At 37.2% G+C, this 26,129-nt stretch overlaps 1 protein-coding gene across 2 annotated transcripts in view; it reads left to right on the top strand.

Annotated features, from left to right (window-relative positions):
* LOC136864592 (histone lysine demethylase PHF8) overlaps positions 1–26,129 on the top strand; it is a 557,749-nt gene that overhangs the window by 382,976 nt on the left and 148,644 nt on the right. For both annotated transcript variants that reach the window (XM_067141799.2, XM_067141798.2), the window contains one exon: positions 17,655–17,860. In XM_067141799.2, coding sequence (XP_066997900.1) covers positions 17,655–17,860 — 206 coding nt within the window. The remainder of the gene's footprint in view (positions 1–17,654; positions 17,861–26,129) is intronic.

Here is a 26,129-nt window from a genome sequence, read left to right as displayed (position 1 = left end):
TGGATTTGGTGGACACCCTGTTTTAGAGCTACTGCCAGCCGAAACTTGTAGGCCACTCCTCTTGAGTACAGACCCTACAGCTAATATGGGGTTTCAGTGGCATTTCCTCCACTGAGGGCCCATTTCCCTTCTATAAGGACTCTTCTGCACTTAGCCGTTGGTCCTTATAGTGGGTCAGGCTATTTACCGCCACCCAACACTTGGCATGGAGACACTGGCTGTATGGTTTACTCCATTAACATAGCAGATTAACTGGCCAGACACCATTAACTGAACAGATCCTGAGTTATTAAAAAATTAAAAAACAGTTGATGATATAGTTTTTATTTTCACGGAAAACGTGTTGATCAATTCAGCCAATTCTAGGTTCTTTCTTTCTTTCTTTCTTTCTTTCTTTCTTTCTTTCTTTCATAAGCTTCTAAGGACCACCAGTAGTCTGCCTCAGGTTAAACATTCTCTGCTAGTGCCATCATAGCCCAATTTCTATTTTGTCATGTCTGACTAACTAAGAATCTCGAAGATCTTCAACCTGATAATTTGTTACCATACCTGCCAACTTACACAGTTTATCCGTAAAATTTGCGGAAATTGCAGCATTTTACAGATGGATGGTCTCATTTTACGACTTCGCGGACAAAAATTTGAAACACCGGGTGAGTTGGCCATGCGGTTAGAGGCACGCGGCTGTCAGGTTACATCCGGGAGATAGTGAATTCGAATCCCACTATCAGCAGCCCTGAAGATGGTTTTCTGTGGTTTCCCATTTTAACGCCAGACAAATGCCTGGGCTGTACCTTAATTAAGGCCGCGGCCACTTCCTTCCAGCTCCTAGGCCTTTCCTATCCCATCGTCACCATAAGACAATCGATTGTTGAAGGCAAGTCCACGATAGTCGATAACTCATTCTTTGATATGATTGGTACTTTTAACCGTGTGATGTTTGTGTTATTGGAATTGAATTTAAAGCCGGGATACCAATTCTTCCGTGTGAATCTTAGGTGGCGACAGGCTCTGCTTCACAAATTCTTTGTTCTGCTCCGTTGGCTTGTTGTGATTTAACCCTCTTGGAGCCAGGAGCCGATCTGGTCGGCCGCTCACCATCAGCTGGAAGAGGCCAGAGCTCCGCCTCTACTCTACTACTGTAAAGTGCCAGGCCTTTTTTAGTGGAAATACATGCATTTTAAAATTTGCGGAAATTGCAGCATTTTACAGATGGATGGTGTCATTTTACGAATTTGGCAAATACCGGCAAGAAATTTTCTACATGTCGACTACATGAAATAAACAACTGATTCAGAGTGATATAAAGAATCAAAAACTTCTTATTGTTGATATTACGGTTGTCAATAATGTTTACTTTTGGGAAGAGAAACACATTTTTGCACTTTCTCTCTCAATATCTACTTTGAAAAATCATTTATGATATAAAAGAATATACGTAATGATGTATAATGTATTTCTAAATATAATTCTATAAAATAGTTACTTTGAACGAGAAAAATAAGAACATGAAAAATAAAAATTTAAACATATGTCACTAGTAAAAACAAGACAATTTTTCTCACTGATAAAATTTGTGTATAAATCGATGTATGGCAAATACTGACAAGACATTTTCTACATGCAGACTACATGGTATAAAAAATAATCCTGAGTTTTTATTTTCATGGAAAACCTTTTCTCGTTTTCGGTTCCAGTGTCTATTTGAAAAAATTTACAATATGACAGAATATGCATAATTAAAAAATCTGTGGTGCTAAAGCTCTGATGGGCCTTGGTCTACCAAGCGACTGCTGCTCAGTCTGAAGACCTGCAGTTTACGAGGTGACGCATGGTCAGTGAGACAAATTCTCTCGGTCACTGTTCTTGGTTTTCTAGACCGAGGTCGCCCTCCCACCCTCAGATATCTCCTCAGTTGTAATCACTTAGGGTCACTTAGTTGAGTAGACCTCGAACCAACCCTTAGGCCCAGGTAAAAATCCTTGCCCTGGCCGGGAATTAAACCCATGACTTCTGGGTGAGAGGCAGGCAGGCTACACTTGGCCTGTGGTGATCACCATTTACGTAACGATAGAGAATTTATTTCTGAACAGAATTCTATAAAATAATTACTCTGAACAAGAAAAAGAAAAACAAGAAAAATACAAATTAAAATATAGTATGTCACTAATAAAAAAAAAGGAAAAACAAGATAAATTTACTCACCGAAAATTGTTGAGATGAAGACTTATCACCACATATATAATGTTCAAAGTTTGAGACCACTGTTGAAGCACTTAGGGGTATAGTCATATATTTACAATAATGCTAATCACTTATCACTAACACTAAGAGGAACAATAAAGACAATAAAAATATTAATGCCTAATGCAACTCCATAAAAAAATCTGTGTGTTTTGTTGAAATAGAACTTTAAATATATTTTGTTTATTTAGGGCACTTGTGAAGAGCTGCACATTTAGTATGCTGGCCTTTCTCGCACTTGACGCAGACAGTTTGTGACCTCTTCCTCTGTTGTGGAGAGCTACATACAACACACCGTCTTTCTAATTTACCTGATGACAAAAGTTTTACGCTGCACACAGGAATATTTGTGATAACTTTTTATCTATTCTCCAGCCATTCAGCACTCTGAGATTCAATTATACTGGAGTAGAACTGGAGCCTAGTCATTTTCTTTCTATTGCAGTTTTCTAAATACAAGAAATAGGCATTTAAGACCATTCTCGAAATTATATTGAATGCAACTTTTTTCCAGAATTTCGAAGTTCTACGTTCATCTAAATAAAAATACACCATCATGTCATTTATATCAATGCCTCCCATATAACAATTATAGTCTAAGATCACATTAGGTTTCCTCTTCGATGGATTACTGTTTCTAGCAGTTGCAGGCACTTCTCTTTCTATTGCAGCTCTGTGTGTACTTATAACCACCACCTAATTTTTCTGAGATTTTTTCTGTTTGTATCCCACTAGTAAAATTGGTCTCTGTCTGAAATATTTATTACAAACTAATTTAAATGCCTTTGTCACAGCATCTGGTAGTCCCTTCTTGTTTCTTTGTATAGTGCTGGTAATAAATGTTCCAACTGAATATAAATGTTTTGCAAGGGGGATTTACATAAAATAATTATCTGCATAAACATGAAAACCTTTCATAAAATAATTCCCTAGAAACAGAAGTTTCGTCACTCCAGTGTAGGCCAGTCCATTTATTCTGATTTTGTTTTTGTCTTCAATGTATCTTGCTCCTTGGTACGTATAAAAATCAACACAATACTTACTAACTGCGTCACACAACATCCAAAATTTTATCCTTCACTTGTGATGGTGCTTATTCGGCATATATTGGAGTAGTTATGTATGGCATTTAGTTCCAACTAAACTTTCCTCTATCAATAGTTGCTCATGAGGAGTATAATGATGTCTAAATAGCCTATTGGCATGATCTACAAGAGGCTGGAATTGAGCACAGGGATCATAGTTTGGAGAGCCAGGACGAGAAAGTTTACTGTTGTCAACTAAATGAAAATATTTTAAAAGAAGCTGAAATCTATTCCTTGAGAACAATTCACCAAAGCAAGGGGTAATGAAATGGTCTACAGTACTCCAGTACGAAACAATGGTAGGTTTTCTTATCTGTCCCATATTCAGGATGACAGCAATAAACACCCTTATTTCATCAACTGTGGTGCATCTCCAACATCGAGAGCGAGAATTGGGTGACAGTTCATTACAAGTAAGGAGTTGGTCACCGTAGTGATTGGTCTTTGTGTCTATAGGATTTAGCAGAAAGAAACCTGTGTGATATGGGGGAAGAATCACACAGAGGGGCATGTTTAGGTCCAGGAAGTTCCATGAAGGAGATAGGAGGCTGAAGAACGTTGTCAGGTTCATTGGGAGAAATTTCCACAAAATTTTCTTCAGAGACATCATCTTTGTCATTACTAGTTTCATCTAACACCACATTCACAGTAGCTTTAGTGCCATTAGAAACAAATAAACGCCTCTTCTTTAGCTGCGGTGATCCCGGGGGCATGTCCGGTATAATTTCGTCACTACTCTCTGAACTAAATTTACTATCGCTATCTGGTAAATCACCTGCGTTAACTTTGCATTGTTCCAGTTACTCCATTAATTTATCGTCATCAATACCTGCTGAAAAAATATCACGTGAACCACTTGCCATTTTGCTGTCACAAATCAACTTACTGCAAGGAGCAATCTCGTACTGACTGGTGAGTGGTATTTCTGAACACAGGAAACGACTCTTGTGAAAGCTAGAACACTCTCTTAGAACTGCCAAAGCAAGCTCAGGCATAGAATAATTTATAGCCCCTTTACTATAGGTTGTCACAAAAGTATGCACATGACTGTAGTTTGCAACAAAATTATGTAGGCCTATATCACAGAATTTTTAGCCAGCCGATGTAATCGGCTCTGGCAACTTACGACTGGATTTTTAAAGACGGACCTAATCGGCTCTGGCAATTTATAAGGTGGGTGCTTACAGTACTGTTTGGTGCCAGGAGGGTTAACCCGTATTCTTTGACCACGTGAGTGTTTTGTTTTTTGTTTACGAAGTTGGTGTTACTTGAATGTTTTGGCCTTTTAAGCTTATGACATATTCTAGTGAAGTGTTCAAATATTTGTTATAATGTCGCGCTTCACAGTTTCCTGTATTCCTTGGACTTATTACATTTGTTCCACGTGTGTGCGTGTTTTTTACCATGTGGATATTCTTTGTTCATGAGGTTGGCGTTGTGTTACTTTAATGGTTTAAGACTTTGTGTGCTTTGACATGTTTTAATGAAGTGTTTGACTGCCGTGAGTGTTTATGTTATAATTTTATGTGACGTTCAATGATCCAGGTTCCTTTCGATGTTTCAGTAGATCAATTTAAGATTATTAAAATTTTATTAGTCAACCTATTCAATACAAATGATATTTGCAAAGTTAGAACTTGCATCCTATTAAACTAAGGTCTAACGGGACATGTTTCGCCCAATAAAAGGGCATCATCAGCCTTTTTACACTCATGCTAAAGATAAAAATCAGGATCCTGATTGTCGATATAAGAAAAAAATATAAAATGAGAATAAAAATTAGAATGAATATTATACAATATGTGCAATCATGAGTTCTTAAATGACAATTGACAATTAAAATATAATTTAAAATGTTTGCGAAGAAATGGGAGTTGGTTCGATAATTACATCAGCAATCTTAAAATGATCTTGTAAAACTGAACAAACTAGGCCTTAACCAAATAAATAATAAGAAAGTCTATGGCTGAAGTTGCTGTATCAAGGTTCGTGAAATTCGGCTGGAAGCAACGTGATTTTAAATGTAGAGCAAATGGTTAATAGAATCCAATAGCCACTCAAGACAACATAAAACCTCTCTCGTTGAAAAGTCGTAATGAAACTGTAGTATGGCACATGTAGATTATAAAGTTGTGTCCAATCAATCCATTAATTTCATATTTTACGAAGTGAGATCGCGGTCTCAGTATTTTTGTTGAAGGAGCTGTGAGAAGTTAACTAATAAGTGCCGCTGTACAGATTTTGTCGGCTCGTATACCGATGGTTAAATGGGAACATTCTAATTTTTATTCTCATTTTATATTTTTTTCTTATATCGACAATCAGGATCCTGATTTTTATCTTTAGCATGAGTGTAAAAAGGCTGATGATGCCCTTTTAAAGGGCAAAACATGTCCCTTTAGACCTTAGTTTAATAGGATGTAAGTCCTAACTTTGCAAATATCATTTGTATTGAATAGGTTGACTAATAAAATTTTAATAATCTTAAAATATGTACATTTTCAGTACGGACCAAATATGAAGTTTGTAACATGTAATGTTTCAGTAGATATCGAGACATTTGTTCTCGGACATTTTCATACCCTATACTCCTATTGCAGTATTCATGAATAAATCCACCAAGAAAGAGTACTTCCAGGCATTTAAAGAATGACATTCTGTTGATTTTCCGTGCATACTAAAATCAAGAAAGGGAGAAAAATTTGCCTTTTGCGGGGTATATGGATGTGATATTAATATTGCACATGGTGGAAGAAATGATTTAAGTAATCATGTGAAGTAGCATGCGATTTGCAGTGTGTATTATATCTTGCCTGTGTTACGTTAAACAAGTTTTATTGTGTAAAGCCTTTTTCCATTGTCACATATCTGGTTTATTTATCAAGGAAGTCCTGTTATATATGCTCCAAACCAATATTCACCATACCTGTTGTTGTTTAACATGGATTTCTTCTTGATTGTTATGTTCATCTACAAATCATTCGCCTAGGATGTAATTAGATATGATTTCATTCAAGTATCCTGTTTAGAGCATGAATTATTGTATTTTGTAGTCCAGAATTATTATTTTGTCAAGCTGGGGTATGTTAAAAATCATTAGATTTTTTGCTGCACGTGAGTTTTACTGATAGCCCTTTTCAAAAGTTGGCAGGTATGAATAACACTACATGTTTTATTACTTTATAGTTACTTTAACATTATGTCCCAGTTTCTTCAACAGATGTTAAGTGTTAACACTCCTGTTAAGGAGACTTAGCACATAATTTAACAAAATGGCCATCTCTTCAAGAACTGTTAAGCTTAACCATTGCCTACGAGATATACAAGGCAGGGACATAGCTACTAATGTTCACGGTATGGCTGCTAGATGTCAGGTTTCTGTTCTGCTCTTGGCGGACTTTAACATTGTGATGTATGGAGTAATTGTGATGTTGTGTTGATTTTACACAATTTATTATGAGTATTGTTTCTGTCGGTGAGTGTCCGTGAAGTTGAAAATCATGGTGCACTGTTGTGTACTTCTATACTTCAGATACCGCTAAAAAGCAAGAAAATGTGGCGTTCCATAATTTTACTTCGGAGTGCGGTTTAAGAGAGAAATGCAGGCAAGCTATTTCGAGGCACGAGTATGTAGCTTGCATTTTAATACGTCAGATTTGTGTAAGGATATCAGTCAAGTGAATTCTCCCCAACCAAGTTCCTTCTGTTTTTAGTGTATGTCCTGCTCACAACAGAAAAGTGTCAAACTCAGGCAGGCTCCAGCTCCAAGAAATGACGTATTGCCATCAAAATTTAGCAAAATTTCTGATTCAGATAACGATGAACATACCCTATCATCAGCATATAACTGATCTGCGTCACTCACAAACAAAAAAGAAGTACCTACAAGTCTCGTTTCTATGTCAAGGAAAGGCTACGAGTATCTCTGTTAAATATAAATATTTTTGAGATTTCAAATGCCAGATTATGGAAAACAGTCTTTATATTGAGAAGCAGGATACGGTAATGAAATCAGAAAAATTATTTAAGGTATCTGAACTTGACCAAAAGTAAACCAAATAGAAACAATAATGGTACAAATGATCACTTAGGAGCTTTATTCCTGTTAGAACAGACTGAACCTTACGGTAAGAAAAAGTGAAATACGGAGAGACAACGCTAAAAATTTGCGTCCTCTAGCATAGGAAAGCACATACCGGCTACAGATTTGAGATCCTTGAACTGTCTAACTGTACCACATCAGAAGATGCTGAAACATTAGGCCTATCTAGAATGTTCTTATGGCGAAACGGGCATAACATCGCTCTCCAAACAGCGGCTTCAATACGAATGTAGCAACATCAGATGTGGGGGGGGAGGTAGGATAGCTGATAATTTATAAGATGGTGATTAAACCCAAAGTTATTCATGACCGCAATCTTGATCAGTTTATCGGATACACTGAGACAGAATTAGAGAAAACGGGAAGAAGTGACAAACTCGCTCATAGACTTCTATGCTTCTTTCGTGAATTACTTATTTCTTTTAAGCAAAGTGTAAGAAATATGTTTTAGAAAATAAGTCATACAACTACTCTTGGTCTATATTTTTATCTCACATCCTGTTTGGTGTCTTCTGAAATTGCTAGTTTTAATGAAATTTTATTCGTTTTCATCCTGGAACGTGTTGCAATGAGCGAGCGAGACAGCTCAGTAAAATGAACTCTAGCGGCGCTTGTCGGAAGTATCTCGAGACCGAGTCTAGTGTGCTGTATTTCCTGGCCTTGTGTATCTCGTAGGCAATGGCTTAACAAATTGTTAATGCTTTTGTTAAATTAACATGGCAAGAGCCCTGTGTTAAACCTCTTAACAGTTTTTAAAATTTCATTATGGTAGCATGTAGAACTTATAGTTACGAATTTCTCATTCAGTTTCTTTCTTCTGTGTTCAATTGAGTTGTTGTATTTCTCAGAATTACACATTGCATTTTGTTTCCTGGACAATGGTAAGAACCTACCTTCCTCCCCTATTTCTGTGGAATTCACAATATGGACTTTACCCTTGTGCATGTAGAAGACATAAGTTTGAAGCTTTACTGCTGTATGAAGACTGTTTATAAACTGAAGAAGGCAAAGGACGACCCATACTAAGAAATAACAACTTTTTAGAGTTGTCGGAAGAAAGTTTTCCAGAAAGATATCTAATTACCAAAGCCATAATGAACAAGATACTAGAAGAAACTGAAAATAGGTTAGAGTTCCCTCAGATGGAAACATGTTAGTAGGGCTAGGATTTTCTTGATGGAGCATATATTTTTTGGTACGTCTGATAAGTTCCTTAAATATATATAAATGCTTGTTATGAAAAAAGTAATTGAATGATAGTACTTTGTTAAGTCATATTTATGCATAAATGATCATTTCTATGTAATAGAGCATATTTCAGATAGTAAATGGTCATATTTGTCATATTTTTACACTTTCAGTTAGTAAAGACCTTTTCTCATTCAGTTTCTTTCTTCCGTGTTCAATTGAGTTGTTGTATTTCTCAGAATTGTACATTGCATTTTGTTTCCTGGAAAATGGTAAGAACCTACCTTCCTCCCCTATTTCTGTGGAATTCACAATATGGACTTTACCCGTGTGCAACAGTGAGCAGGTGGCTACTTAAGCCTATCCTTCATAATCTGGTGTGTCTCAGACAGAGGTTATTGAATCTTGTTGAAGTCAGAGTTCAAAAAAAATGCCTAAAGTGAAGCAGAGTATTCGAGTTAAATTACAACAATTCATGTCTCAGTATGGTGAGAAAGTGTTTGGAAGTGATGGTAAAATACTGTATTGTAAACTGTGCAATGTAAGAGTAACTGCGGAGAAGTCATTTAACATTTAGCAGCATGTGGCAACAGAAAAACAGAAACGTGGAGTACAACGAATCGAAAATGGAAAGACACTACAGCAAATGCTCCTAGCAGAATCTCTCCAGTCTTATTCACCATTTTGTGAAGAACTTTGTACAACCCTTCTTTGGCCCAACATTCCCGTAAGTAAGCTGAATCATCCAAAATTTCGTGAATTCTTAGAAAAATTCACTGGCAAATCTCTTTCTGATCCTTCCACTTTAAGAAACGACTACATCAGCCCAAGCTACAAAAAAAAAAAAAAAAAAAAAAAAAAAAAAAAAAAAAAAAAAAACTATGCAAGAAATCAGACAACGGGTTGCAAATAAGAAAATATAGGTATCAATTGATCAAACTACAGACTCTATAGGAAGATACATTGCGAATGTCATTGTGGGGACTTCGGGAGAAGATGGTCCAGGTGAAACGTTTCTAATAACTCTGAGCATTTAGAAAAAGTCAATTTATCTACCATTACTAAACTGACAGATCTATGCGTGCCATATGGACCGAAGGCGTTCAGCATGACAATGTACTGCTCTTTGTAATGGATTCTGCGTCATATATGATGAAAATTGCCAAGTCACTAAAAGCATTTTATAGTAAAATGGTGCATGTGACTTGTTTAGTTTGCACCTTACACAGAGTTGCAGAAGAGATTCGTAGTCAATTTAGTGAGGTTGATAAATTGATTGGGTGTGTCAAGAAGGTCTTCTTGAAAGCCCGTTCACGTGTTTCATCATTTAAGTTGCCAGCTCCAGACATTCCCTTGCCGCCTTCTCCCATTTTGACAAGATGGGGATCCTGGATTGAATCCCGCAACTATTACTGCCAGAACTTCAACATTGTGAAAAGTATCATTGATTCATTTGATAGCAGTGAAGCTGCTTCAATTGGACTAGCCCAGAAATTAATGTCTAATTCAGACATTTCAGGTCAACTTTCATACGTCATATCAAATTTTGGTTTTCTTCCTGCTACTGTAACTGCTTTGCAGCAATTAGAAGTGCCACTAGTGAAGCAGATAGAACTAGTGAAAATAGCTGTGGATAAATTTAATGTTGTATGAAGGGTATCCAAGGCCGCACTAGATAGACAGGCCACAAGACTCGGGCCGTGACGTCACGCGAGTGGCTGGCGTTCAGCATGGTAGTATACGGCCCGCTCTCACTGTCTCCATGATATTATTAATTTATTGAACCTTAACGATATAACTGAACATGCCTTCAATTGTGGTTTTATTTAGGCTTGTGCACTACATGAGTTTTATGCGGGGGAAAACTAGCGGAACAGTTTATGTACATTTATTTATGTAAAATTAAGCTGACATCTGTCATTTGTAACGGAACACGGTTTCATGCTAAAGATTAAAACCCATAATACGTATAAAATAGTTTTAATGTTACTATGCAAATACATGATAGCAATTCACAACAATAGTCTGGAACCTTTCTTAGAAATTAGGCTTCAATTTAAAACTTATCTAGCAATTCTTAAGGTTTCAGTTTATCTTTTTTTTTTTTTTGCCGATTTATGGCTATCCTTACTTGAGGATTTCTTCTTCTTAGCCACGAGTTTGTCTGCGATAACTTTTCTATAGTTATTCAATAATATATTTAAAAAGATGTATATACATTTGTCAATGTAATCTTTAAAACTACTTTTACAATCACTGCGTGTTTCAAACATGACTTTTTCATTTTCCAGAACTTTGTTGACAAGCAAAGTCAGAATGTTTCTTTGAGAATCACCATGTAAAAACCTCGATTCAAATTTATCTCTTATAAGTACACTAAATAATTTAAACTGTGTGATCAAAATGTTAACAATAAAATCTGATGGATATTTCAAAGCTCCCCTGTCAATTATATTGAAATAAAAATTGTCCTCCGGCTTTAAAACATCTTGACAATTTATACATGTACAATTTTTCATAATTATTTTACAAATATATCCACCAATATAAACTAGACCTAACAAAATATTTTCAGATACAATAACATCATTTAACTCAACTACCACATTTTCAAAATGTGAAATGTCTGTTGGTTTGAAGCTTTTACAATCTGAGCTCTTGCAATCCACAAACTTACTTAATGAAATATCACTAATAGGGATGGCTGCATGTTTAGCAGAGTATGCATTTATTACCGTCAGGGCTTTCAATTTTCGTTCTGACTCAAGGATTTGCTTCACTGAAATATGGTAGCAGGCACCACTCATTTCCCTGTACTGCCCAAATCTTGCTTCCAATTCGTCAGTTTGAAATTTCCCTAACAATACATACTTGAATCCTAAACTTGTTTTCAAGAAATTTATTAACTCTAAAATAGTTTTGTAGTGTGAACTAAGGCTGTTTCAGTTTCATTAGTAAGTTTTCCATGACGACTCTCTGTTTGTTTGTTTGTTTGTTTGTTTTTATTGTTTTGTTTTTTTTTTGTATTTTTTTTGTAATCTCCTCTTGAGAGATCTAATTAAACATGTTAAAAACTTGCGCAGAAATAAAACATTGTCGTCATGAATTGAAAATATTGCATTACAATGAGGGTCGTTAAATCTGTCGCCTTTGAAAGCATGCTTAACATTAACAATCTTCCACCACTGAAGAATTATTTCTAAGAATACAGCTGTGCTTTTAAAACCATGTCCATTTTTTATTTTATCAAAGTGTTTTAAAGCGGCGACATTTTTCTCATCGAAGAGCTTAGAACAAAGGTTTACATTTTGTCACTCTAAAGAAGTTGGGTACAACACTTTTTGGTTCAGGGCAGGAGCAAGCGTAACTACATCATTCTCTTCTCCTCTGTGGAGCTGTTTAAGGTGACCAACACTAGCAATACATTTTTTGTCTGACTCAGGGTTGTCAAAGTCAAGAAACACGAAAGTTTGTAAGTTATCGGCTTGATTAAGCCAGTTATTTCTTAAGCTTGTAAATAAATGAACAGTATCGAACATTACAAAAATATTTTGCGTTTCGTCAAATGGATTTTGAAAAGTGGTTTGTAAATTGCTTTTGCACAGCTTTTCAAACATTTTTCTATTAACACTGTTATTATCAGAAATTATGCATACTACCTTATAACCTATATCTTTAAGGACTTGCAAAGTTAGTTCTTCTAAGAAATGTGACGTTAGGTTCTTACATGGAAACAAACCAACAACGTCTTTATTTTTTTTTTAAGAATGGATGACAACATAAAGGTTTGTACAGTTGTAGCTAATGTTGCGTTATTTTCTCCACTTTTACTACTAAAAGCAACTCCCTCTACCTTTCCTCCTTTATAGTTAAGCTCAGGTTTTACATAGACTTCATCCAACAAGAAGTTACAAAATCGTTCATGTTCATTTAACAATTTTACTTTCTTTTTCAAGTAATTCCAATGTGAATCATCTATACCCGAATTTCACGTGCCTAGTTTTGAGGTAAAAGACTGCAAATACACAGGGTGAGGCATTGTAAGGATTGTTGACTTTCTTATCTTCTTATACGCCCCAGGAAATGCAAAAAATATTGAAGCGAACCATGTTATTAGTATACAGGAGTAAGACACTTTCTTTGCAAAGGCTAAATTTAACTGTTCTTTGCAAAATTCTAATTTATCAGTAATGATACTGTCATCAACTTCACTTTCAATTTCATCGATTATTTTGTTCACAGTTTCTATTTTGTCGTGGACAGTCACATTTGAATCACAAGCAAGACTAAACAGGAAGTTACAGATACTTTCCAAATTTGACCATTTTAATATCTTGCCCCCGTTACCTAATGCTCGTATATCAGGGTTATCATTCATGAAAATACCATGTTTTATGGCTTTAAAATCAAGAGCCTCGTTTAATGTTAAAGAAGTACCCATTTTCGGAATATTTTCCTCAGTCATATAAATTTTGAAAATACATAGTCTTTGGCTGTCGAAATTGACAAAAACTTTGTCAAAATCTAATTTGCATTTAGTAGTGAAATTACCTTTAATGTCATCGAAGTCCTTGATCCTGTCATCTTCTTCCCATTTTTCAATTTCTTCTTGTCTTCAAATAGGAGTTTTCCTCGGTCTTGGAAGATTTTTAGACAGATAGGCAGGCACATTTTCAAACTTAGTAGGAATAGCGTCATTTAAGAGTTTTGAATGGTTACGTTTTACTGTTAAAATAGACTCATCAGGTCTTTTAACAGAATCCTCCCTAATTACGAAACATTCGTCGAAGTGTTTTATGCACACAACTGAGCTTGCTGAAGGGACAAATTCTGTTCGATGGATGGCTAAGATCCACTTTTGTTTCCGAACCAAGTCAGTAGGAAATTTAAAAATTGAAATATTGGGCTCTTCTGAACTATAGTTGCTTCTACAACCAGGTTCACAACACGACGTAGGGATAATTCACAATGTTTACACAAGTTTAAGTCATTCAACACCATTGATAGCCTCACTGCTGCGAGGTTCATATCAGCTTACAAGTCACTGGCGAAAAATTAAGCGGATGGCTATTCGTGTGACGTAGCGCTGGAAGTGGAGGGGGAGCCTTATTGCCTGTATATCTAGTTGGCCTTGGGGTATTGCACATTGTGTTCCATTTCAGTGATTTTGTTGGGCGAAAAGTTCTCTCTTAATCATTTAGAATTAGATTCAAATGATATTGTCCATTTCAAATATGCTCCTATTGTGTCAGCTGAAGTGGAATGAAGTTTTACAAAGTACAAGGCTTTGTTGGCTGAAAATAGGATATCTTTTTATTTGAAAATTTGCACAAGGTATTCATTGTATATTGCAACTCAGGGCTCATAAACTGAAGATGCAGATATAATCGCAGCATGCGTTAACTAGGTACTGACAACTGTAATAAAATAAGAAGCACACTACAATATCAAATTGCTTAGTTTAACTTCTCTTGTGCATTTTATTCATAAATAAATGGTCCGTTGTTATAAACTGACTTATTGATTTTACAACTGGAATTTTACCTCAAATATAATACTGTTAGATCATATTTTTTATGTTATTGTGCATATTTTGGTAAATTTTTGGTCATAAGAGTGTCTCCAGTGCAGCAGTTGCTTATAGTTCTTATATATTATGCTTAAGACTCTCTCCATGTAATTGTTGTTGGCGACTTTGTTCCTGAGTGCAAGACAAGAGTGTGTAGAAATCTGCAATGAATTCCTGCTGTCATTGTAACATTAACAAGGCATTGAATTCGGTCAGTAATCAATCGATCAATGATCTGCATTTAGGGCTGTCGCCCAGATGGCAGATTCCCTATCAGTTGTTTACCTAGCCTTTTCTTAAATATTTTCAAAGAACTTGGGAAATGTATCAAACATTTCTCTTACCTGTAATAAATTTCATCTTCGGTTCCATATTTACTTAAATATATTTAAAAATTCTTAGTAAGAATCCACATAGATATACCATTTGCCCGTTCAATAAAATACAATGTTACATTATTTTCCCCGCAGTAAAAGCATTCCTAGAAACCATTCAAGACATATCAATTATCATATTTTCCCGATGATGTAAGAGCCTTATATTGCACTTTATAAGAATACATTGAATGTTGTGATGTTAGAGTCTGTTCTTTCTGTTTTCAAGCACACTTGCATACTTTCAAATTAAATCTATAACAATGTGTGTCTGGCATTCATCATAATAACGCTTTTGTTGCCTCCTACTTGGCATGTTAACATCTTGGTGGTATCCACTAACCGTAGTCTATAATAATGTCAACCCTGTGTGACAAAATACTATTTCGCCGGGCTGATTGGCTCAGACAGTTGAGGCGCTGGCCTTCTGACCCCAACCTGGCAGGTTCGATCCTGGCTCAGTCCGGTGGTATTTGAAGGTGCTCAGATACGCCAGCCTCGTGTCGGTAGATTTACTAGCGCGTAAAAGAACTCTTGCGAGACTAAATTCCGGCACCTCGGCGTCTCCAAAAACCGTAAAAGAGTAGTTAGTGGGACATAAAACAAATTATTATTATTATTATTATTATTATTATTATTATTATTATTATTATTATTATTATTATTTAAAATACTATTTCAACACACCTCTAGGAGCGCTTTATGTAAAGGAACAAAAGACGCTCACTGCCAAACGCGTTAAGAAATCTCGCGGAAATCTGTTCATTTGTCTTTTACGATTGTTTTGTAACAAATCTTGGAAATGTGTTTGTGAAACAGAGTAATTTTAACCAATGTACTAAATTAATAACAATTGTTAGTTAACATTTCAGTAAAATTTAACACAGAGTGGAAGAAACCAGGCCCATCTATAGAACCTAAGGTGATATTTGCTGATATGAGTCTCAGAGGTAAACATGCTAGGTTAGCACTGATTTAATTGATTCTCTCTTTTACAGTTTTATAGATCTACATTGAGCATTTAACCCATGGACTTGAATTATTTATCACTTTTTTAGTCACTTGTCTTTATGGTCTTCTTCTTCTTCCTCTTCGTCTTCTCGATCTTTTTCCAGTTACCTGGGGTTGGCACTTGTATGGATGTAGCCCACTTTTACAGCCAGGTGCATTGTTTTACACCAACCCTGTATGAAGGGTTGTATGTTTCTTTGGTAGTTTGTAGTGTGATGTGTTGATGTAATGAAGATGTGTATTGCGACAAACACAAATGCCCAGCCCCCGAGCTGGAGGAATTAACCACACGAAAGTTAAAATCCCCTATCCAGCCGGGAATCAAAGCTCGGGGCCTCTGAACCGAAGGCCACTGTGCTGACCATTCAGCCAAGGAGCCAGACCTAGGACTAACTTTGCAAAATGTTTTAATAAAATCATAAAATCATAATTAAACTATTATTTGAACAGATAGTTTACTTTTCCAGTAGGGGCTCTAAAGGTGTGCTCGGTTCACTTGGAAGGACTTGGATTCTATTCTCCATTGTTTGTTTGTCCAACCCTTGTCCCGTTTCCCTACGGGGTCGGGTATGGGGTGAGATGAATTTGTCGTGGCGGTTTTTTATGACCGGATGCCCTTCCTGACGTCAACCTCATCAGAGGAGTTAATGGGAGATGAAATGAATGACGTGATATATGATAGTAGGAAGAGGGTGAAACCCGGTGCCGGCACATAGCCTACTCCTGTCGAATAGCACCAAGGGGTCTGCTCAAGGCTTAACGTCCCCATCCGACGGACGAATCACCATCAACAGCGTCATATGCCCTCAGGTTCATTCAGCCTACACCGAAAATGAGTGGCAGGTTAATTTCTAGGACATAGAGCTTACCACTTTACCCCACCAAGTTCTAATGTAGTGGAAGCCTTTACTTCGCACCCCTCCAGAGAGCCTTCATGGCCATGGCCTGTACAGAAATGATTTTGCTTTTGCTGTTTGCTATTCCAATGCCTAACCAGTTTGTAATAGATTGCTAACTCTTCCAGATGGATTGGAGGAGAATGATAAAACAGGAAACAGCTGTGTTCTGTGAAAAGGCAAATACAATTAATCTGTGTCCTGTTGATTGCATGCTGTATTAACCAGGAGCAAGAGCTTTCTAGATAAATCCTTGCATTTAGTGAACTAGCTACCAGCTGTTTCTTCTCCTATATCTCTTGTTCAGAAGTGTTAGAGAGGTGGTTGTTGTTTTTTTTTTTTTTTTTTTTCTTTCTCCATTATAGACAGAGTTTTCTTTGTGGACTTTCTGTTGTATTAGTAAAATTAAATGTATGTATTACTGTTATTGAGACTAGTACCTCTTAATAAGCAGCAAGTAACTTTCCCAAGAATGACAAGGCACTTGATTATAACCAGTTACTGTATATACTTGAGATAATTTTCTTGGCATTCTCTTGTGTAAAATACCCTCCTAAACTCGTACAGGCATACAGTGATAAACTACAAATAATGATGTTGCTACCTGGCCAGGTGATGTTAATTCCACATTTGACAGCCAAGTTATGAACAAGATATGACACTTTTTCTGTCATTGATGATCTTGGAAAAAAAACTTTTTCCCTCAGGAACTAGTCAATATTTTCTTGTATTTTACCTGTTCAGCAATAAATTCATGATGTTGACACATAGGAACTGATCTGTGTTGTTAATTTCTTATATAAATCAAGATTTTTATGGTTATTAGATATTTGAAATGTGATATGTCTGTACTTAACCAATATAGCTGAACAACTTTCACTTATTAGTGAGAATATTACATTAAGTTCTATTCAAAAACCTTCATTTCTATAAAAGCATATTTGAAAAGAAGCCAAGAATATGGTATGTTACTTAAATAAAAAATTTCACGTAATTCATCCTTGAAATTCTTAAACTTGTTAAATTATAAATTAAATTCCTATATTGCCAATTTTAGTTCAACTGATGTAAAAATAAATTGGACAGCTCTGTTCAACTGCAGTGTAAGTTAACTTATGAAACCTCTTTGAATATATTTACCTGTGCTAAGTTTTCTCTAACTTTTTTTAAATTCTATTATTTCAGTTTGAAAAGTACAGAAAAGTCCTCCCCCAGTGATTCCATTTATGACTTCCATGAAGAGAGTGATGACGACAAAAACATTGTTGAAAAAAATGAAGATGACAGCAATGCTGACGACGAGGATGAAGAAGACCAGTTGCTAATTGCTGAAAAGTCTCGGAAAAAGAAAAATTTGATTCCTCCATTTAGGATGAAACTTCTCCACCCAGGTACGAAATACATGATATTTCAACTTCAATTCTGTTAGGAATTCTTTACCTATGATATAATCATTAGCTGGAAGTTTATTTCAGTATATTTAATGGAATTGGCCTTATCAGTGAATTTGGCATGACCGGTTATCTGATAATGAATGCTAAGATATTTTTATTTGAATATAACTCATTTCCAAATCTGTCAGGAATTACAGTATTTTCTACTGACATTAAAAGCTGCTTGTTTCTTTTCCTTAAATGCATAATGGTTTTGATGATTAAATTTTGCTGATTCTGTTTTTCTTCCCTAGAATACCACTTATGTTCTCCTGGGGAGATGTTTCAAACTATGCTAAGATGTCCATTAATGTAATAGGTAGGTTTTGATGTTCCTTCTAGGACAGTTTATTTAGTATTTCCTCTTCTATTAACCCAGTCACCTCAGGTTTAATGGTTCTGCACGCTCACTTAGAAATCAGTTTTAAATTGCCCTCAACTCAAGTAAGCTACCCAGTCAGAACTACTATGCACTGCTAAGAAATGCCATAAATATAACAGCAGCCAGAATTTTCATACACAGTTGTCAGTGACACATTCAAAATAATTCCAGTCAACCAATAATGATGTCAGAATGAAGATTTTATGTGGTAAATCTTGAAACTTTCGCATATATTTAGTGGCACTTCACACCTTTTGGGGTCTCGGTACATTTCATCTATGCTCCAATATAATTGGATGCGAGGCTTACGAACCTGTGATATCAGAATGCAGCGGGCAAACTAGGCCTTAATTTCATCCTCACTAGTGTCAAACCATTTGCCATCGTTTGTTCTTTCTTTTGTATCTGAGTCCGATAATTGTTCCATAGCATAAATATTTTCTTCCCACGCAATGTAGGAAAACAGCGGGTCCATAAACTCCAAAAATACAGACAACTCTGATGCAGAATTATCTAAATATTTGTCTCTGTTCTTTTGACAACCCTGGTAAGCCTTGGAAACCCACTCCCAGTCACTTATGTTTTGCTTTAGGTACGATTTCAGTCATTCGTATGAGTTGAACTGAAAATCTCTTTTTCGGTATTAAATAACCACCATCACTGTCCTCCGAATCCCTGTTTAAACACTTTGAATTAACTCAGCAATAGCATTGCTGTCAGTGGCCTTTACTGTGCCCGGAGCCATGGCTAGGAGACTGACTGACACCTGATGAAATGTTTGTGCTTTCACTGGCTACAATTGGGCAGAAAATTACAGTACAAAAATTTGCAAGGCTGGTCAACATAAGAGCTAGGGCATACAACTCGGTGTGGTACGTGAATGTCTCGTAATTTGAGTTGAAGGCCTAGCCAAGATCCACGTGAACGTCACGTCAAGGGAGTCTAGTGGGTTAATGTCCATGTAGCAGAACAACAAGAAAGATGTACATCATCCTCAAAATGTTATGATACGTACATGCAGGTTTTTAGTGCATTGTCCTTTGAAAGCCAGCTCCATGGTGTAGGGGTAGTGTGCTTATCTCTTATCCAGAGGCCCCAGGTTCAATTTCTAGTCACTGTAGGGACTGTTAATTGTGGGCTGAGAGCTGGAACAGGTTCACTCGCCCTTGTGTGACCAGCTGATTAGCTGCTTAAATGAGAGGCAGCGAACCTAATCACAAAAGCCATGTAATGCAGTTGATGTCGTCCTGCTGACCATATGATACTCCAATATCTGCAGGCCATTTGGCTGGACAGCAGTTGTCTTGGAACCCAGGGACCTAAGAAATTCTCTCTATGTGCCATGCTATTTTAAAACCTAGCGCACACATACACACACCATGCGCGCGCACACACTCACACTCTCTCTCTTCCAAAGCATCGATAGTAAGTTTCTACAGAAATATTACTGTGAGTTTACCAGAAAGCAAAACTAAATAACTTTTAAACAGAAAAATACTTAGTTGTAATTTTGCCCACTAGCATATTAGGAACTAGAGGTGGTAAAAAAAAAAAAATGACTGACTTTGAGCAAGATTTGGAGCTATGGTCTGTTATACCACGTGTAGTTAGTAATAGGCTAAAATCATGCACATGAGAACCCAAGACTAATTCATAAAACTCCAATCCACAAAACAAAACTTGCTGTTTGTTGCGCTTTTATAGCAATAAAAAAAATTTATACTATTTATTTCGACCAATCCACGGAATTTGCCAACCCTGCAGACTATGGGTAGCAAGCTTGCCTCTTATTGTGAAGCCTGAAGTTCAACTCCTGGCCAAGTCAGAAATGTTTTCCTGGGTCTGAGGGCTGGCTCAAGATCCACTCAGCCTACATGAGAACAATTGAGGAGTCGTCTGATGTGACCCCAATCTAGAAAATCAAGAATAATACCAGAGAGGATTTATCACCTCTTAAACTGCAGGCCTTCGGGATGAGCACCTGGCACTTGTTAGGCCAAGGCCCATTAGGACTAGAGTGCCATGCGGTTTGATTTTCCGTTCTTTCCTCAATACATTTAATTACCTCTTAATGTGTCTGTTTCAATAGCGTAGCGCTATTTGCCACTGTCATCAGTGGCATGGGTTCGATTTCCCGTACTGCCAGAGATTGAAGTATGGCAGGAAGGCTAGTGTGTGGTCAAAAAAGGTACTTGCAGCTCACCTCCATTGAGGGTGTGCCTGAAAAGAGCTGCACCACCTCATGATGAAGAAATTAGTTTACTTACTTTACCTCATAGCCCCCTCTGGGTGGGGGATGCAGATGAAGAATACACCAATGGTATCCCCTGCCTGTCGTAGAGGTGACTGAAAGGGGCCCCAGGGGCTGTCAACTTGGGAGTATGGCTTGGCAACCAGGAGGCCCTTAGATGAGTCCTGGCATTGCTTCCACTTACTTGTGCTAGGCTCGTCACTTTCATCTATCCTGTCTGACCTCCCTTGGTCATCTCTATTTCTTTTCTGACTCCACTGGTATTAGAGCATTCGAGGCCTAGGTAGTCTTCATGCTCTTAGTGGCCCTTGCTTTTCGTCCGTTACTTCATTTTTCTTTTATTCTCTCTCTCTCTCTCTCTACCCCATGTGCGTGGAGGATGCAGACGAAGAATACACCCACAGTATACTCCGCCTGTCGTAAGAGGTGATTGAAAGGGGCGACTAAGGGATGATTGTATTAGAACCATGAAACTACTTGTGATTAGTACCATCACGCGGGGAACACCATGGATTGCCTTTACTTGCGAGTAATAGCACTATGTTAGATACACAAGAGGTTTGTGAATAGTAGCAGCAGAGAGCAGTTCACTGTGGGTTTACAGTTCCTGTGATTAGTACCACTATATGCGGAACACTGCGGGCTAACGTTGCCTGTGATTAGTACCATTATGTGAGAGAAACACCACGGGTCTGGGCATTGCCTGTGATTAGTACCACTATATAAGCGACGCCATGGGTCTGCGTTGCCTGTGATTAGTACCAACTGTGTGAGGAACACCACGGCAGTACCGGCGCCCGTGATTAGTACACCTAGGTGAAGAACGCCATGGGTTTACGTTGCATATAAGTGACGCCATTATGTGAGAAACACCATAGGTCTGTGTTACCTGTGCGACGTACAATACTTGTGAGTACTGCCGTAATGTGTGGCACACTGTGAGTCTACGCTACTTTTGATTAGTACCGCAACATGAGGAATACCATGGTTCTACTTTCCTAGCAATAAGTACCATTATGAGGGGCCATGGACCTGGATTTTGGACCCCTTTAGTCAACAAGTATCATCGATTCAGGGTAGTGCTTTAGAAGAAGTCCCTTGGTCAGTAATACTATTGTTATAAGATAATTTCTTGGAAGATGGGGCATTGCAGGTTGGATCCACTGATTGTTTTAAATTCATATTCATCCATTCATTTTTCAACATCATGTTTTCAGTTCTAGTCGGTGGGTTATTTTGGACTTCTAAATTGTCATTACATTTTGTCTAGATGACCTGGACCCCTTTGAACAACAAGCATCATCATCATCATCACTTTACCTCTTAATACGAGTTTTTCCCACTACTGACTGACTAGGAAAGGGCACTTCAATGTTTCTGACAAAATGAAGCTACAGCACATACTGCTCATAATTAAATGAGTGAAGTGCCTAATGTTTTCAGAGACTGAAAAATTAGTGTAGCTCATTCTCATCATTAAACACTTTGTTGCTTTTATTTGTCAAGTGGTTTAAGACAGTGTACAGATGTAACCTTACTCAGTAGAACTGAAAAATGCCATTCACCATAAAATTCTGAAAATACTTGAGGCCAGATTGCAGATGGTAACGTGGAATATGATCTCGCACTACATTGTTTGTCTACAGGTTAATTTCAGTATTCTGTAATTTAGCAACTTGTATTATTTCTTTGCAATTAAATCACTCATAATAGTTAAAGGCTTTTTGCCCTACCCCTGTGGATGGGGGACGCAGATGAATAATACACCCACGGTATCCCCTGCCTGTCGTAAGAGGTGACCCAGTGATGATTGTATTAGAACCATGAAACTACTTGTGATTAGTACCATCATGCAGGGAACACCATGGGTCACCTTTACTTGCGAGTAATACCACTATGTTAGGTACACAATAGGTTTGTGATTAATAGCATCAGAGCATGAATCAGTATGGGTGAATCAGTACCCATGATTAGTACCATTGTGAGAAACACCATGGGTCTGGGCGTTGCCTGTGATTAGTACCACTATATGAGCGAGACCGTGGATCTGCGTTGCCTATGATTAGTACCCACTGTGTGAGGAACACCATGGGTTTGCTTTACCCATGAGTGGTGCTATTATGTGAGAAACACCATAGGTCTGCGTTGTGCGACGTACAATACTTGCTAGTAGTACCATAATGTGTGAAACACCGTGAGCCCACGCTACTTTTGATTTGTACCGCAACGTGACAAATACCATGGTTCTATTTTACTAGCGATAAGTACCATTATGAGAGGTTGTTGACCTGGATTTTGGACCCCTTTAGACAAAAAGTATCCTTGATGCAGGAATGTGCTTTAGAATAGGTTTGTGATTAATAGCATCAGAGCGTGAATCAGAATGGGTGAATCAGTACCCGTGATTAGTACCATTGTGATAGGTTCTGGGAAAGTGGGGCATTGCAGGTCAGATCCTCTGATTGTTTTAAATTCATATCCATCCATTCATTCTTCATCATCACGTGTTTTTATTCTGCTCAGTGGATGATTTTGAACTTTTAAATTGTCATTACATTTAGTCTCATTTCATACCATTAGGGGCCGATGACCTAGATGTTAGGCCCCTTTAAACAACAAGCATCATCATCATCATCATCGTCGCTTTTTGCCCTGAGCATGTGCTCTGTTGTTTTTGGGTAGAATGTTCTGTTTCTAGCACCACTCAGCATGTGGGAAGAGTGGAGTTTATTCGACTATTCACCCTGTAGTTGTGTTTACTGGTCACAGTACCTCCTTTCAGTATCTGAAGATCAGATTATTCTTCCAGCTTAACTCTCTCACGTGCACAAATCCTCACGTGTGTCTTCGTCAGTGTACTGTTTGGTACTTCTCTTTAAGAATACGTGCAAAATAATGACACCACACTCCACTTTAGACCTCATGTGAAATGTGTTACTAGTTCCATTTTAATTGGAGAGATGGAAGCAGGAAACGTGGTGGCCTCTCGAACTGTTATTGTACTAGTGTCACACATGCTAAGTTACTGAAGTTAATTAATATGTCAATATAAAATAACTATAATCATTGAATAAAAATGATCTTCTATAGTAGAAATGTATATTCTTTCCAATGATACAACTACTTTTGCCATACATAAAATATATATATACTGTACATTATTTTATCAAAAAATGAAGCCCTAACAATTTTCAAAAAAAATGGATCTGTAATTTTTTTTTTGGAAAATGTGATTGTACCTTGTAAGCTTTCAGTGAAAAAGAGAGAACTGAATTATTTTCACTTCAATACGAAAGTCTGTGTGAAAGAGAATTTATTCTTTCCAAGATAAGCACACGTTAATTGCCATATGAATTTGTTTCTGTGAGGTTTACAATGTAGTACCACATTTCAACCTCTCGTCATAGTTACTGATGTCTAGAATTACTTCAGAGACTAAATCTGCTCTTGTTGATTAACAGTACCTTGCTATTCTATTCAGTGCATATATTCACCACTCTACATTAGGTAGTATCTCTGATAGGGAGATGTTAATAAGAGACATGCTGATCTTCGTACAGATTGCCTTGTAGTCCTGTGTCCTTGCTGTTTCACGTCAGTCCCTCTTGGTCTTCATTCTGCATGGCTTCTTGTGTGGACAACCCCCAATAATTAGCTGTACGTGTATTTCTGAAAGCTGTCGTTACAGTATGATTTTTAGGCAATATCAAACTCTTAGGCCACATTACTTCACTCCTCCCTTCCTTCAGTCACCCAGAAATAATAATAATAATAATAATAATAATAATAGTAATTATAATAATAATAATTTGGCTTTTGGCTTGAACCCCTCTGTCGGCAGGCCTGAAGATGGTTTTCCATTGTTTCCCATTTTCATACCAGGCAAATGCTGGGCCTATACCATAATTAAGGCCACGGTCATTTCATTCCTACTCCCAGCCCTCTCCTTTCCCATCGTCGCCATAAGACCTATCCGTCTTAGTGCAACATAAAGCAGATTATCATAATTTATGAGTTTCATGATCTCTATTGATGTAATTTGTTAACGAATGTAGTATAAGTGGTTGTACCTCCTAATCAAAACAGTTTAAATTGGTACACAGTTATATATTAAAATATTAAATACACACATGGTACTACTTATAGTTCTTATCTTCTTCTTCTTCTGGTCCTTATACGTTCCGGATGTCGGCAACTATCTTGGCTATGTCTTCTCTGTTGTGAGCTGCCTGGTGTAACTCTGCCTTTGTACAGTTATTATACTCAACAACAATCAAGGAGTGTCATTAACATGATGAACAATACTGTAACCAGCTTACATCAGTTTTAAAACAATTTTAACATGTGCAAGTTACCATATTTAATTTTGTATTAGAACCCCCTTGGCTTTTCGAGTCCAAAAAATGAAGAAAAAAAATCTTGCATACAAGACCCCCCCAGCATAATTCGCCAGAGAAGAACAACGATTCTGCTTCGAAGCGACTACAAGCCTTGTGCAGATCTAATGGCATTACACAAATTTGTGAATAGTTTCGTCTGTACGACCCATGCAGTGAAAATGTGAAGTCATGCGGTACATCTGTGTTTCGTAGTTAAGAAATTACCGCTTCTGTAGCGTAGGCCTACTGCAGCACTGATGACGTCGCACAAATAGGTGAATAGTTTTGTGCCCGACCTGCGCATTGCAAGCACACATCAGTCATATATATATATATGTCTGTGTTTTGTAGTTAAGAATGTCCACCAGCGTAATGGTTAGCACAATTAGCTCCCATTCTCGGGAGCCTGAGATCGATTCGAGGTACCGTATTGCCGGAGATTTATGAATGGCAGGAAGGTTGATTTGCAGTAAAAATGGTACACGCAACTCCCTTCCACTGGGGGGCCTGTTTAAAAAAGAGCTGCACTACCTCGGGATGAGGAAACGAGTTTACTTCAGTTAAGAAATATTCACGGTTGTTGCTAGGTCTATTAATATAGGCAGGCAAGATCATTAACAAAGTGATCATTTAATATCTCGTAACTCGGGCCAGTGTAGGGTTTTTTGGGGGGGGAGAAGTAGGTTTAAAATGTGATAAAAACAATCCAATCACAATTGCTTTACTCGCCAACGTACCTAACAAATAATAATAATAATAATAATAATAATAATAATAATGATTTTTTATGTCCCCACGTACTTTCAACTATTTTTGGAGGCTCCAAACGAAACGTACTAGGTTATGCGATAATAAAAAATGGGAGACAACGAATGTATGAAATTAAACATTATGAAAATAAAACGCATTACCACCACACCTGTAGATATCCATAAATGCAGCAAACCTTCCTTTTATTTATTTTTATTCTTTCCGTCGTGGAACTTTCGACACTATCCGGGCGATAGCACACCTAAATTAAACAATGCGGTCTCTCTTATTTCATTTACAGCTGTTAGGTAAACCTCGATGTGATAAATGTAGAGAACAAGCATGAAATATACTTTAAAATAAGGGCCTGGCTTTCAACAGCTGCAGTTATCAAAATAATGCTTCCAGTCACTATGTATTACTTTCGGAAATACAACTCATAACGTATGCTAGTTATCAGCTGGT

This window comes from Anabrus simplex, chromosome 2, assembly GCF_040414725.1.
Source record: "Anabrus simplex isolate iqAnaSimp1 chromosome 2, ASM4041472v1, whole genome shotgun sequence".
NCBI classification, from domain to species: Eukaryota; Metazoa; Arthropoda; class Insecta; order Orthoptera; family Tettigoniidae; genus Anabrus; species Anabrus simplex.
The sequence above is the reverse complement of the archived record's forward strand: the minus strand, read 5'-3'. Positions and strand labels throughout refer to the sequence as shown.